The 16109-nt window shown below is 37.0% G+C and overlaps 1 protein-coding gene across 2 annotated transcripts; it reads left to right on the forward strand.

Moving 5' to 3' along the window:
* The first annotated feature begins 1704 nt into the window (after positions 1–1704).
* ywhaqa (tyrosine 3-monooxygenase/tryptophan 5-monooxygenase activation protein, theta polypeptide a) lies at positions 1705–15742 on the forward strand. Of its 2 annotated transcripts, none has more exons than XM_058756012.1 (6): positions 1705–1825; positions 2562–2985; positions 10977–11100; positions 11797–11960; positions 14403–14498; positions 14676–15742. In XM_058756012.1, the coding sequence occupies exons 2-6, from the start codon at positions 2692–2694 to the stop codon at positions 14733–14735; spliced, it is 738 nt and encodes a 245-aa protein (XP_058611995.1). In that variant the 5' UTR covers positions 1705–1825; positions 2562–2691; the 3' UTR covers positions 14736–15742. The 2 variants fall into 2 exon arrangements, with proteins under 2 accessions (XP_058611995.1, XP_058611994.1); XM_058756011.1 differs by lacking the exon at positions 1705–1825 and adding an exon at positions 1894–2019.
* Positions 15743–16109: the final 367 nt, after the last annotated feature.

Genomic DNA, 16109 nt, shown 5'->3' on the forward strand with positions numbered 1-16109 from the left:
TTTTTCCCCTTATACTGTATCTACATTATATTAGAATAGTGCTCTTCTGGTTGCCTTTATATTTACATGATTTTTAATCAAAACAATATTGTTTTATTTCCTTTTATGTTGCCCCATAAATATAAAAGAGCATATTATTCATCATATATGATTGTAAATGGTACTTATAGTTCCATATACCAACCTCACTGGAAACATCTTCCTTATCTTAGGCTTTTCTAATCAGGGAACACTTTCCCTCTCCCTCTTTCTCTTCCGCTCCTTATGAATGTTTTACAGCCCTGAGGCCAGAGAGGGAGCAGCAGCTCAGAAACTTCACATAAATGCCCAGCACTCATCATATGCAGACTCTCACACATTCTCCACAGCTCTCAGGCTCCATGTGAGTGTTAGATAAGTCAAGTAGGCTGTATGTGTGCTGAGAAGGAGGCTCAGTGTGCTCTCTATCACTGTAATATCCCCATATCATTTTAAGCCTGATAGAAGGAGAAAGTGGAAGTATAAAGTGGAAGATTTTGAAAGACAGTGCTGTAATGTGGTGTAAGATTTAAACAGCAGGTGAAGCTGGCCTATTAGCATCTCTATCACTTTATGTTCCTGCGATTCAGTGAAATATGAGCTGGTTGGAAGTTCCAGTGAAAGTTGATCTGTAAAAATGTAAAGTATTTACATGATGCACAACAGAGTTCAGGAATGCAATGTCATGAATCAGAAAAGCTTAATTCAGTGAAAAAAAGACCATACACACTTCCAGTCCTTGGGGCATAACAAAAGGATGGGATTACAGTGCAAGAGCTCATTCCCGGTAACTGATCTGCAGTTTTTCCTGTTTCAGAGCAGGCCATGTGACCTATTGTGGAGTCAGACCGGAGCCGAGTCTGACCTGGAGCTGAAGGTCCACTACTTTCAATCCAGTCCCCATTTTATTCTTTTGTTGGTTCAGTTTTGAGTGTTTCAATGTAAAAGTCAAAATTGAGTGTTTCTTTTCTTTACTTAGATGCATTTAATGTCTTACACAGAAAAAAAGCTCATAACTTATTGCTTATAACTTTTCACAAAGTCTTAAGTTGGGCTGTTGGTGTAGCATTGAACAATTTTGCACATCCCACGCTACCACTTAATATTATTTAAAAGATTAATAGATGCATATGGATGTATGAACATTCAAATTAACTCCATCATTTACATTATTGTGTAAATGTGTACGTATTTTTAGCAGACACCTTCTTATCAAAGCAATTCATGCACAGCTCGTACATGTATAGTGTTTATACTAAGCAGTTTATTGACATACAGTTAACTTGAGGCCAGCATCAAAGTGGAAAAAAGCTTTACACAAGCATAATTACAGACAGCGCTACATGTGAGTGGGACGTTTAGACTTCTCCAAATATTAGGACACAAATACAAAGTAAAAGTGGATATAATATTTACAATGTTGTAAATATATCTAACATTTGCACATCATCAATTTTCCATGTTTAAAAGGCTAAATCCAACCACGCCCGCTGAGTGCACAAGAATCCGGGGGGGCCGTAACCATCGTGATAATGACGTCCTCTCACTTGCTCTAATTGGCGTAAACCCCATGGTCTCAAAGAACTCCTCCTCTAACCCCGCCTTTGTTTAAATATCTTATCGATTATTGGTCAATTTAGCTTGACTGACGTTAGAATGCGAGGCACATCTAAGACACGATTGGACTTTTGTTCTAAAAGCCACGCCCACCTTTCAGGTTCGGTTGAGGTGAAGGCGAATCTTTTCTCCCTCCAACCCAAAGCGGATATAGCTTTCGCGGAGTAGCTCATTGGTACCGTTCTTCAAGGTGGGACAATTTTTCTTACTTCTTCTTCCCCGTCGTAACTTATATGATTCCGTACTTTAGTTATATAATGAATATGATCACTTTTGATCGTACCGTTCGCTGTCACGCGTTATTTCGTAAAATGCAAAAGACCGGAATGTAACGTTAGTCGTTAGCTGTCAGAAGCTAACCAAATCAATTGCACGCGCTATCAGGTGAACTACGCTTTATTCAAAACCTGTGCAATATTTTGCCATTTATTTACAATCTTTAAAACTTATCTATATGACTCAGCTTTGCGGGAACTGACAGGGAATCGTGGCTCTCGTCGTGGTCAGTTAGTAGCAGGTTAGCCATTGGCTGGTCTATGGACAGTAACGTTAACGTTATTAGATTAGACAAGCGTGAGTAACTCGAGCAGGAGAAATTTGAGGGTTTATATTTGATTATAAAAATCACCATGCTATTTATTTTGTGATTTAAATAAGGTTAACAGGACAGTAGAGATCGACGTGCGATGTGTGCCTCTAAACCGCTTCACGTGATTTAAATGCACATCTTAAAATATGCGTTGTGTAACATAACACTTCTTCTTCTTTGACAAGCTGAAAGCCGGGAAAATATGCTAAAATACCATATTTCTAAATCTGAACTCTCTGCTGTGTCCGCTCTGAACATGTTTGTGAATTAAAACGCCGCAGCTGATGTCGCGTAAGTTACTTGCTTCAGTGATATCTGAGGTTTTATTTCTCCTCAGGTGCTCCTGGATCGCTTCACCCTCACTGCTTCGGCCAGCCAGCTTCTTCTCTTCCCCCTTTACACACTGTTTTTCTCTCCCTCCCCTCTTTGTCGGACTCGCCATTTCCCGGAGTTTAAACGATTAAATCATGGATAAGACGGAGCTGATTCAGAAAGCCAAGCTGGCGGAGCAGGCGGAGCGCTATGATGACATGGCCGCGTGCATGAAGCAGGTGACGGAGCAGGGAGCCGAGCTCACCAACGAGGAGAGGAACCTGCTCTCCGTCGCCTACAAGAACGTCGTCGGGGCCCGGAGGTCGGCCTGGAGGGTTATCTCGAGTATTGAACAGAAAACCGAGGGCAACGACAAGAAACTTCAGATGGTGAAGGAGTACCGGGAGAAGGTGGAGGCGGAATTACGCGATATTTGCAACGAGGTGTTGGTAAGGCTGTACTCTAATGTTTATATACTACAGCGTATACTACATTCTGACTGTGTACTAACTACTGATTCTCTACTAGATCTACACTTGCTATACTGTAGTGACTATACACGAACTATACCCAACACTGACTCTGTATAGACTAGATTTCTGTACTGGCTCAATATATCTTGTAATCAATACTGCCTCTATGTTTGCTGATGTGGATGTACTACATACACTCTATGCTGACTAAATTCTAACTATACTAGATATTTACACGCTGTTACACACTTAACGCCAGTTCCAGTGTTTTTGTATTATTCATATGAGATTTTAGTTTTTTTTTTTTTTAAATATTTTGAGTTCATTTTTAATTCTATATTTTCAGTTTTCACTTTAATTTTCATTTTGTTTTCAATGTGCTTTTGTCTTTTTTATATATATATATATATATATATATATATATATATATATATATATATATATATATATATAAAATGCTTAATTTTTATTTCAGTTATAATTTGTCTTTTTTTTTTAAATTTTTTTTATAAATATAGTACTTTTTTACATTTATTATATTTCGGTGTTTTTCATCTAAATATTTTATTTATTCATTCATTCATTCATTTTGGGTTGTTTTTATTTCAGTTTGCAATAACACTACTGGCCGGTTCACACCAGAAATGATAACTGTTATAATATTCACTTTAAATTTTATGACACTAGGGAAGTCCACGACACAACTAATGATACACAGAGGAACAATATTGTTGGAATCACTTTCAGAATCATTTTCAGAAATTTTTATTTTTTCACAGCTGAACCTTGAGAACCAGTCAGAATCCACCAGACTTTAAAGTGCTCAAGCATTTAAAGCGGCAGAAACATAACTGTAATGTGCACTTTTTCTAAACAAAGTGTTCTCATCTATTGTTGTGGATGCTAAAATCATTATAGTTATCGTTCTTTGTATACGCTATTCTAGCTGTAGTCTATACTCAAGTAGCTATAATATGTACTCTCTGTACTCTATTGGCTATAAATTTGCTGTGATACTCAATATTGACTTGTTTGTACATGCTGTAAGCTGGCAAAAATCTTTACTGGTTTTGCTCTGTACTTTTCGGTACCATCTATAGCCTACAGTGCCAATATACTGGCTATACTCAGTGCTGTTTCATACTAACCATGCTCAATACTGATTATATACTTCTAGTTTATATTCTGTTTCTGTACTGAAAGTCCTGGCTGACCTCTGTGCGTCAGTAGTACATATGGAGGATTATATATGCATATACATATAGAGCCTTTAAGGTTTAGCGATGATGAGGAGCTGGTTGTGAGCACCAGCAGGGATTTGTCACTGTTAGCAGTGTCATCACTGGCAGTACATTGAACCCAGTGGTTGAGGTTCCCACAGCTTCATTGTATCAGGAATAATTGTATTTCTCTCAAAATGAGTGCTGTATAGAGTCATGGCACTTGGTGGTTGTGAGGAGGGGGGAAACGGCCACATACAGTGTTCTAGTGTATGGCTTGGCACCTCATCACAGTGCTCTTGTTGTAAGAGGCTCTTGTGGAACTGTTAGAGGATTGATTCCTCCGAGCTGTGGTGCAGAGAGCAACAACCAAGCCTTCAGCTTCTCACAATCAATATGTATTGCAGGCAGAAGTACAGCATCTTTCTCTCTCTCCTCCCACAGGCAGTGACAGTGAGGTTCTGTGTCATCACTATTGGATTCCCACTGTCACTCCCCTGGTAGCCCAGTCATCTGTTTGGCACGCTTATCAAACTCGTTGAAATTCTGCTGCAGCAAAGGCAAGACTATTCTTGTCAAGTGCAGTAAATAAGAGCATTAAGACTGAAAATTGATGGACTGACAGATAATTTAAATGGATAGTTCACTCTAAAATGAAAATTCTGTCAATGTTTATGCATCATCTCTGAACCTGTATGACTTTGTCTTTTAAGGAACACGGAGGAAAATATTTTGAAAAGTGCGATATGTTGTATATAAATATATAATGTATGCAAAATATTCCCCTTAATATTTAGCCAGTCACACAGGTTTAAAAACAACATGAGGGCGAAAAAAAATGACAGAGTATCTATTTTATGGTGACCAAATTTCTTTGAAATGCTTTGTCATTTTGATAGTTAAAAGAGAATTCCAACCAAAAACAGTATTTTCTGCTTGAAATTAATTTGTACTGAAATAAAATAAAACTAAATCTGAAATAGTTGCATTGGCATACTTTAGAAATATAGGAGTAGAAGATGCATAAGGACTATGAGAGAGAAATGAGAGATATTTCAAGAGTTATTCCAGTGGAATAATTCATAGATTATTGTTCATTATATCAGGTGACCAGATCACAAGAGATCAGTGTCTATTGTCTTTCATATTGCGAAAAAAAAAAAATTGCATCGCAGCATTTGGTGAGTCTAAAAGATCAGAAGTTCTTGTTCATTAGAAGTACTGAGCGTTACACTAAGTTGCTGACAGATGAAAGTAGGGCAACATGGAAAATGAACAACCCAGCCCATCTTAGCGGCAGATAAGTATTAATTTGTAGTGCAATCTATGACTTTTTGACTTAAACTCAAGCTGGGCTGTATGTTATAATGGTTTGTCAGTTTGAAAGGAGCTAATAATTCAGCAGCTTTCTGTCATGAAGGGTTTCGCTGATCAGCTGAGCTCTCACATTACCTGCATCTTTCTCTCACATGTCTAATAAAGGAGCTTTTATGGTTGTCAAATGCTGCAGATAGAAAAAATTTGTGATTAGAAACAAGCGACCTCAGCTACTTAAACTAGCCGTTTAGACAGTTTCCGTGGCGATGCGTTGCCTCGCAGTTGATGGTTGTAGTGTGCTGTTTTTTAACAGTGCAGTTTGTTTGTTTGTGGATTGTGGCAAGCTAATCCATTTGCGTGGAGGGGTATCTTTAACATGAGGGGCCCGTCCCAGAACGGGGAGTGATTTGTGTGCATGCATACTGTAGGGTACATATAATGTTGCACAAGGTGGCAGGAAATGGACGTGCACATCATCATGTCAGCTACTGTTTCCTCTGCATCTCTTTATGCTGAAGAAAAGGGGAGGGAGGGAGGGCATTTAAAGAGCTGGTTTCCTGTCAGACAAAGAAAGGAGAGTGTGTGAAGACAGGAAGGTCAAAGGCTGATGACACACAGGGAGGATGTCCATTGGTGTGTTGTTTAAAGGGCATGACTCTATGAAGCCTCTCATTGACTAACAAGGGGTCAAGGTTTGACTGGTTAATAAGGCCCAGTTTTCCACTGATGGTAGATTCTGTGACTCCAAATGAATCTTTCTACAGTGATAGCCATTTTCATACCCAAAAGTACCCATGTGTATCTCAGTGTTGTTAGTGTTAACTAAAAAAAAAGCTATTAAAGTAATATTTATTACTGAAATAAAGCTTATATATTAGAGGTCGACCGATAGTGGATTTTACCGATAGCTAGGTTGGACCACACTGGCCGATACCGATTAATCACCCGATAGTTTTCAAAATGGATACTGAAAGAAAGCTAGTGCTTTACTATTTAAAAAAAAAACCAGTAACAGTACTGAACCATACTTTGTAAATGAATAGAAATATTAATATTATTTACTATATTGATCATTAAAGTTTTCATAGTTTGCTAATGTTAAAAGAAGAAACTTTAAAATTTAAAAATGTAGCCTATTAGTAGCTAATAGGGAATGTTGAAATGAACACACTCTAACAAGGAACAATACTTCTACAGTTTTCATTAATGTTACGAATGGACTCTTATTGTTAAGTGTTACCATTTAATTTCAACAGTCATGCTTAAAGATGGCCATCTTTAAATATCTACACAAGGCCATAGCATTAAAATTACATACATATGGATATTGTATGTGTACTCACACACTTTATTTGCTTCTATTTTTAACACTTGATATTTATCAAAAAAAAAAAAAAAAGTCACCGTGCAAAAGCGCAGCACTGCGTCTAGGAAAACTCAGAGGTATCACACACACACACACACACACAAGGCGCTTTGCGTTCAAATCAAGTGGCGGTCTAAAACAATTTATTTAATCATCAAACGGACATAAGTTTGCGTCAAGAATGAACAATGTGGCATAAATGAGTTTGAAGTTCGGTGTTTAAAAAAACAGAGCAAGCAAAGAGAACGCGCGATCTGTACTACAGCTCTCTATATGAAGCATTCAGACTTTATTAAAGCCACAGAAAGACAAACGTTTTGCTGAAAAATGCACAATACGTAATAAATAGCCTAGGGTGAAGTCATTATGTACATTCACAACAATTTGGGATAAATATAATGTAATTTAATAGAAAACTATGTGAATGGCGCTCTGTTCCGCGGCAGGATTTTCTGTCGGCTTTATTTAAATGAGAGTCTGGAGTTTCCCGCTCTGTGCAGCGCGCAGTGTCACGTGTCAAAATAAACAACACGTGCTGTCAGTGATTTCCGCCTCTAGAGGCTGCTCTCGTACTGTATAATGCCAGCGGACCCTTTTCAGCCACTCCAGCAACGGTTGCAAACCGGAAAACTATCGGCATGGATTTTTGCCGATAACCGATAGTTGCGGCAATCAACTATCGGTGAATCGGTCGACCTCTAATTAATAAATATATATATATATTAGTGCTGTCAATCGATTAAAAAATGTAATCACGTTAGTCGTGGTCTGTGATTAATCATGATTAATCGCAAATTTAAAATACTAGGATTTACCTGTAAATGTATTAAAATAAAGAAATGCATGACAAACTAATTATCAAAAGTGTTTCTAAATAAATGCAACAAAACATTTCTTGTGACCTTACGTGAAGTATTATGACAAAATGCATTATGAAGAAGAATTGGACCTGTTCTACAGCTGCATTAGAGCTAATATTAGCATCATGCTTCATAAGACAATTTATGAGATTGATAGTGCACTTTTCCTCAGAACTCACTTCAAACAACCATCGAGTGTTTGTAATAATGTCCTTTTGCGATCACATGTGGAATTTGGTCGTTTACTGTTGTTAAAATATGCTATTTATAGCCTTTTATATCGCTGCACAAATTAGCATTTCAGATGTACACATTAATCTAAAATAAAATCACATACAGACCATATCCTATCGTAATCGTATGTTTATCATGTTATATAATCTATAGTGGCTGTTGTCATGTTTATTTCTGCTGCTCTGGCTGAAACTCGCGTTGTTTGTGATGCTACAACCGCCTCTCCGTTCTTAAGTTGCCAGGAAAACGTTCCAAGTATAATACACATTAGTAAAAGGATCTTTTTCATTTTTATTTGTCTATATACACTTTGGGCGGCCGCGGTACATTAAAAAAGTAGCCCAAAACGGTAATTTTTCTTGCGACTGTATTTTCAAAATAGCCCACTTGTGCCGTTACCCTGGCAACACTGGTTCGCTGTACCTTCGTCACACATGATAGATAACCTTCCGCGCTGCGATGACGAAGTTGGGGTCAAACCTTATCAAGTGATTAATTTGCGTAAAAAAAATATTAACGCGTTAAATTTTGATTAATCGCATGCGTTAACGTTGACACCCCTAATATATATAATATAGTAGTGCTGTCAAACGATTAATTGCATCCAAAATAAGTTTGGTTTACATAATATATGTGTGTACTGTGTATATTATGTGTATATATAAATACACACAGTATATATTTTGAAAATATTTACATGCATTTTATATGTATGTATATATTTATTAATTAATTTTATATATAATTATTTTATATATGAACATATTTTTCTGAAATATATAAATGCTTGTTTATTTGTATATACATAATAAATATACACAGTGTACACACACACTATGTAAATAACTTATTTTGGATGCGATTAATCTTGTTTTGGACAGCACTAAATATTATGTGGTAATGTGTTTTTAATTAAACAAAAATTAGAAATGTTGTCTTGGCAAATAACAGCAATAAATTTAAGTTTATTGCTATTCACTAAATTACTAAAACTGAAATAAGCCAATTTAAAATATTTAGAAATAATATTATAGTATACAAATAATGCTAAAATAAATTGTCTTGAAAAAGACATTCAAAACAGAGGGACTGTTTTCTATGTGTGTTTTATGGCGTAGTTGCTAAAATGCTTAAGTTTGCTGGTTCAAGCCCTACAAATAACAAGCACATGACCTTTCACCATTTTGCCCTTGAAAGCACTTAACCTCAGGAAATGACTGCCTACTTGTTTCCATTTATGTACATTGTTTGCTGTTATTCATTTTTGTGCAGATTAAAAGCTAGTTTTACCATTAGACTTCCAAAAATTGCTCATAAAGATGCATCAAAACCTCTCAGACTACACTTTGCAGGGGACTCACTTTCTTTTCTTTCCTCAGTTGGGCTAAAGTCATTATTGCATAAATGTTCTGCTCTTATTAAATCCTGTTCCAGTTCCTTTTCGTGAGGTGGTACTAGCTGGATTACTGGATGGGAAAGAAGAAAGCGATCCTTGGCTTCATAGACATTAGAGCTGTGCTGATTATCTGTGAAACTGATTAATTTGTAAAGTTGAGTTAAATGTCATGCTTGCTTTTGACATTTAGCATTTAAACTTTAGTTGCTGTTAACAGCAGGCAGTGAACACTGATGTTTAAACAACTTTCATTAGGAGATTGAAAATGACAGTGCATTAGTTTCTTGTTTTATCCTCCCTAATGTTACATAAAGCTTTTTTGGGTCCCTGTAGGACTTTCCCTTTGATGCCTAACTGCTGGAATGAACTGATGGCATCATGGCACGATATCTGAATGTGGTAGTCTGCATAAAACATATACTACTGTTTTCTTTATTTATACTTCTATTTAGCAACTTTTTTGTGAACTTTGTATTCATCAAAGAATCCTGGAAATAATGTATCACAGTTTCTACTTGTAAGCAAAACGGCTGTTCTGAATATCCTTTTTTTTGTGTGTGTTGTTTTTTTGATGGTAATAAGTAGGAAACAGGAAGTTTTAGGCAATATGAGGCCATTTAAGAGACTCTAATTCTAGGTTTCTAGGTTCAGGATACAGTAGCTGTTTCTAAATGTTTCTGGTTTTCGCAAGATTGTCTGCATGCGGTTTCCCTTTCTTCTGTTCCGCAACACCCAAGGTGACCTTTATTCCATCAATGTTCAGTTACTCTTCAGATCACATACTTAACATGCTTTATGCTTGATTAAAAACTTGGAAGTAATCCAGAAAGCATTATGGTTTCTTCAATATAAACGCAATGTTTCATTTTTATTGCCTCAATGCTGGCAGTGGCTTTTATGCTCTGACACATCCTTGTCTGTGTTGCAGTGCTCAGGCGTGCTGCTAAATCGGGCATTAGGAAGCACATGTGATGTGGCTGCTGCTCAGACTGTGCAATCGGAGGGTCATGTGGGGCCAGAGTACCATGACTGCCCTCTTTAGATTAAATTCGCTCATGTCATTTTTTCATGTCTCGGTCTCTTCTTTTCTTTTTTTTTAATTTCTTCTGTTTTTACTTTTTTCCTTTCTTTTATTTTTTCTTTGACAGTGGGGAAATGTACACGTTTGGCACAGCAGATCTAAAATGAAAGGCTGAGCATTGAAAAGGCTGGGCTTTCACACAGGAAGTCTGCACCGTTCTTTGCTTTTCAGTTGTGTTTATTTGTGTTTGCATGGTTTGTCTAACAGCCCTACTGAACCACCAACGCCCAGAATGTGGTAAACTGAGGAAGATGCTGAATATCAGTCAGTGTAGTAGCCTCAAACTGCAGTGGAGGAGAATTTGGGTTCTCAGTATAAAATGCAAGAAACCTTGCTTACTTTTTCAGTTAATATTTCATGTTTATGATGCCATAATACTGCAGCCGTTTCCACCTTAGTTAATTGCTTCTGTTGTAGCAGTTTTGTTTAAGGTAGATAAACATGCTCTCTTTATCTGTCTATCCTTATGCTTCCTCTCTCTACCCACCCTTAGGGACTGCTGGGCAAATATTTGATCAAGAACTCAACAAATGCTGAGAGCAAAGTCTTCTATTTAAAGATGAAGGGTGACTACTACAGATATCTTGCAGAGGTTGCCTCAGGAGATGACAAGAAGGGTAAGTGTTATTTTTGCTCTTAATAAAAGAGCTGTATATGCATGTTGTTTCTCATGTTTTTGCACAAATGATTCCATCTCAGATGTGAATTGCACAAATTTGATCTGTGTTTGGGAGACCTCGTTTGGCTGCATCTTGTGCTTTGCTCTGGGCCAAATTGGGTCTTTGGAGTTTTTAGGTGCCTTGGGGTGTTTTCTGCACCCTCCTTGAGTCAGCTGCTTGTCCTTCTGGAAGACAGTCTTCTGGGGGCTTTTATTCCCCTTCTGGCAGGCAGAACAGGAGCAGTCATGGAGAACCAGATAGAATATGCCTCACGATACATTTCCATGCATCTAATGCTGGAGGATATTTCACCATCTTGACCTTTAGTCAAAGACCTTAAGGGTTTACGTTCTCTGAAAAATGAGTGCCTGTTATGCTTTTAGATATTGTTAAGGCATTCTGTGATTGACAATGCTTATGTATTTTCATGCTTGTACAATTATATTCATATTCATACTTACTCATGATGTCAGTTTAATATTTTTGAATATTGTCTTGGACAAAGGGAACCTTGGAGTCAAGTAAAAGGATTAAGAGATCCACATTCCTAGAGTTTTGTTTTTGGGACAAAAAAAACACTGACTCATTGCTGGAAGATATTATTTTACCAATCACTAATATTGTGTCTTATAACTTTTTTTTGTGTCACTACAGAAACAATAACCAACTCTCAAGGCGCCTACCAGGATGCTTTTGACATCAGTAAGAAGGAGATGCAGCCCACACACCCCATCCGTCTCGGGCTGGCTCTCAACTTCTCTGTCTTCTTCTATGAGATCCTCAACTCTCCCGAGCAGGCCTGTGCTCTGGCCAAACAAGTAGGTCTTTAGATGACAACACCACTCTGTTGCTATTTACCAGGGTTTCTGCAGGTCTTAAAAAGTCTTAAATTGTATAAGAAAGTCTTAATTATGATTTCAAGAGGTCTTAAACTTGGGGACGGAAAGGCCAGAATTGCGATATGGTTGAATGTGATGATTAAACTACAAAAGGCTGTGATTTCATTAAATAAACATGAGCGCTGCACGTTCAAAGTCCGGTGCTGCACTGCTTTGTGTACTGCCGTTACCGGGGAAACAGTTATATTTCTACCAAACGCTCCACCTGCTGTCAGAGAATGAATGAGCATTTTCAATAAAACTGTTGTTTTGTTCAGACCAATGCAAAAATCGACCCATGTTTTTACCCTGCAAACACGCAGAGCTTTAAATGTGAACTGGTGGATCAATAAGAAGACAATACATTATAAAAATCTAAACAGTTATGTTATTTAATTGATATAATAATTTATTGATGATAATTGTTTAAATTAATATAATAATTAATACTTTTGACTCATCCATTTTCTTAAAAATGGTTTAAAGGCTCAAATGTAAAGTTTATCATTTTATAAATCTTTGTTTTTGTGAAAATTGCCCTCCCCCGCTTATATGGTATTCATTTTATTTGTGCACAGGGGTGCAAACTTGTCACCTTTCGGCGAAATTCGCCGTTTTCACCTTGAAATAGGTCATTCACGTGAATCGTGTAGATCTGTAAAAAAAAAATGTGTTTGGGGGGGGGGGTCGTATCTGCGTGTCATCTGTGTCACGTCACCTGTAGCGTTTTTTTTCCCCTGTTGGCAAAGGAATGGACCCGCCCTACTCTGCCTCTGATTGGCTTACCTTAATGTCCTTTCCCTCAACCAACCAATCTCACTCCTGAAGCCTAACTTTTAGACGCTGCAGGCATGCTATCCATATTTCCAGAGGCTACGTAAAACGTGTAGGAACAAGCTAACGGCAAGCAACTTATGACCGAATGAAGAATGTGCATCAGTGTGTTTTTTTCTTTTTTCCGTTTTATTTCATTTATGAAGGTGATGTAAACTGAATAATTATATATTCTATTATAATTATATAATAATATTGTGTGTAGGCTATGTAACTTATATAGTTTTCATTTTATTAATTTCGACAACTTTACCGACACTGCATATAATCTTTGGCTGCGTCCATTGCATCCGACACGTTTTTTCACGGACACGCCGCCAAATCGGAAACTCGGGGCTTAAAGAAAATTTCGAGTTTCCCACTCGTAATAACGACTTTGTGGTGGCGTTCATGTGCGTTCAACTCGTACATGTATCTGACATGACTGTAACAGCCTATTTCAAGACGGAGAAACACCTCGCGTTTAGCCCGTCAGCTGCTTCAATAATTCGAGTGCTGAAATAAAGATTTACAGTGGTTTATTTGCCCTGATTAAGTTCATGTATCTTAACAACAGTCCTTGTTGAGTTGTTTGTCACCTTTTTCACCCCTGACGAGTTTGCACCCCTGTGTGCAGGTCTTAAAAAGGTCTTAAATTTGAACTAAAAAATCCTGCAGAAACCCTGTTTACCTAACTTATTAGTTTAATTACTGTTCACATTTCTGACACAGTGTGTCTCATGCCTTAAAGGGATAAGGGTCCACCCAAAAATGAAAATCATGTCGTTCCATACTCATAAGATTTTTGGTTAGTCTTTGAAACACAAATTAAGATCCTTTTAATGAAACTTTAGAGATTGCTGTCCCCCCCATTGAAAGTCCAGGTAACCAAAACTTAGAATATCCAAAAACGTCATTAAAGCATCATTACATTAATCCATATGAATCATGTGGTTTAATCCCAAGTCATGTAAATAGATTCAATCACTTTATATGATGAACAAATTTCATTTATGGCTTTTATTTACATCTAAACATTGATTAACGCACATATATAGAGCACACAACAAAAAAAGTCTAAATTAAATCTGTTAATTTTGTAAAGTGATTGTAACTTTTTGAGGAACAGAAATCTCTCAGGTTTCATTAAAATATCTTGTGTTTCAAAGATATGTGAAAGATATTAGGGTGAATAAATGACAGAATTTTCTTTTTAAATCAAAGTCTATAATTGTTTTTATTTTTCATTTTTTAGGTTGACCAGTAATATGTAATAAACTGTTGAGTAGGGATTTTACAGGTTTTTCTCAAAACAAAAGCAAATAGGTTTGGGGCTCATTTTTTAAAATTCTTTTTGGTGTTGGTAGTAGTAGAAAATACTCACTTCAACTTTAATTAGACCTTTAGCTCAACACGGGGAAATTCCGATGGAAATTTTACCCGCTTGTCCTTCTGGATTTTTAGCTTTTCCTCAAGCTTTGAATTTCATCAGACACATGGTTTGAATACCAGGGGCTTGACTTTGTGGTTCTTCACATACTTCAACTTATTGTGGCCTTGTGCTTGCAGGCCTTTGATGAAGCCATTGCAGAGCTGGATACACTGAATGAAGACTCGTACAAAGACAGCACACTTATCATGCAGCTGCTTCGAGACAACCTCACAGTGAGTTACAAAGGAGGTCATACTTGCCTACAGAAAACCAAACATAATCATCTCAGAGACTATGGAATGTGTTTTTGATAAGTTATATTACATTCATTTATATTGAGTTTTCAAAATATAAATGTTCAGTATTCAAGCACAGCTTTTTGTCCTCTTTTCTTTCTTTTTTTAAATTAGTTATGGACCTCTGACAACGCTGCAGATGAGGGTGAAGGAGGAGACGGAGGAGAGAACTAAACACCCACATCAGTCCACAAATAAAAGAAAAAGAATCCTGGAAAAAGACAACTTTTTACACTTCTTCATTCCTTATTGTTTCACTTATGATTATTCTAGCCATGTAAGCCCATGATCATTACCAATGAGCTGTGAGTGTGGGAATTCCAATCAGTCAGTTTTTTTTTTTTCTCCGTTTTCCACCACCTGGCTTGTGGTTGTAACGAAAGTAAATATTAAGTTAAAGTAACATTTCCACTCTTCAGTTTTGTGTTTTTGTCCTTTGGCCTTCTATATGTGCAGTGTCTGCTGTAGAAAAGTATTAGCCTCACATAAAATCAATTGTCCTATAATTGTGACAAAGCGACTAGTGTGTATATTCTGGTGAACTGAAACATTGGAAGTGTCGGTCACAAAATGCAAAGCGTTTTGCCTCAAGCATGGCTAGTTCCTGTCCTGCTATATCACCTTCCATTATGTCTCTCTAGGGAGATCAACGTACACTTGAATGAGATAAATGTCTTGTTGACTGTCATAGTGTTGGCTTAAAATGGGCCTGTGCTTTAGTATTGATAGCAGGAAGGCTGTTGTCTGATGTACCAAGTCAGCTAGCTTTGCTCAGCCAAGTATGCACTTTTCATAGACCATTTGAATTATGTCTTCATCATGAAGGTCACGAAACACTCCTGCCTGGTTATGGTTTTCACTATAATGTGTTACCTTGCGATGGCTTGTGATGATTATAAAAAAAATAAAAATATGAAAAAATATCATGCATGCCCATTTTTCAATATACACTGGAATGGGAACCAATACTGCATACTTGTTCCACAGTTTGGTTAAGTACTTTTCATTGCAGGTTTATGCACATGTTGAGAGGATGTTTGATTTGTCAAGTGATGTCAATAGTTATTTGGACCACTTGTGTTTTTGCTAATTGACTGTAGTCCCCCCAAAACCTTGTGAAAATGTACAAGCCCTACATAACAGCTATGTAACCTGAATTAAAATGACCATTTTATAAACCATACTGTTTTGTCTTGAAATTTGTTTCATTGTTTTCTCTGTCTGTCCTGGTGACTTTTTTTGTGAGTTAATGTGACTGGGTTTTTATTTATGTATTTTCTATTGAAATAGGACATTTATTAGTAATGTCCCCTTTTTTTCTTTTTTTTTTGCCAGTAGCATTTTGTTTACATCACTTTACTGAAGTGTATAATCAAATTCTGTTATTCTAGAAAGCAAGTGATTGGTTAAAATGATTGAGTGCAGGATGAGTCATCAGTGTTTTGGTCAATTTTCCGGAAAAGAAAAACTGAATGAAATTGTCAGCGGTTACCAGTACACTAGCATATTGGCGACCTAACAACTAACGGAAGTGCATTAAAAGCCATA

The sequence above is a fragment of the Onychostoma macrolepis genome, chromosome 20 (assembly GCF_012432095.1).
Source record: "Onychostoma macrolepis isolate SWU-2019 chromosome 20, ASM1243209v1, whole genome shotgun sequence".
Taxonomy (NCBI): Eukaryota; Metazoa; Chordata; class Actinopteri; order Cypriniformes; family Cyprinidae; genus Onychostoma; species Onychostoma macrolepis.

What these genes read in the sequence shown, in the direction of transcription:
- ywhaqa (XM_058756012.1), top strand. Translation starts at nt 2,692, where the DNA reads ATGGATAAGACGGAGCTGATTCAGAAAGCCAAGCTGGCGGAGCAGGCG. An exon ending in ATATTTGCAACGAGGTGTTG is followed by an intron (nt 2,986 to 10,976) that starts GTAAGGCTGTAC and finishes ACCCACCCTTAG; the next exon opens with GGACTGCTGGGCAAATATTT. An exon ending in CTCAGGAGATGACAAGAAGG is followed by an intron (nt 11,101 to 11,796) that starts GTAAGTGTTATT and finishes GTGTCACTACAG; the next exon opens with AAACAATAACCAACTCTCAA.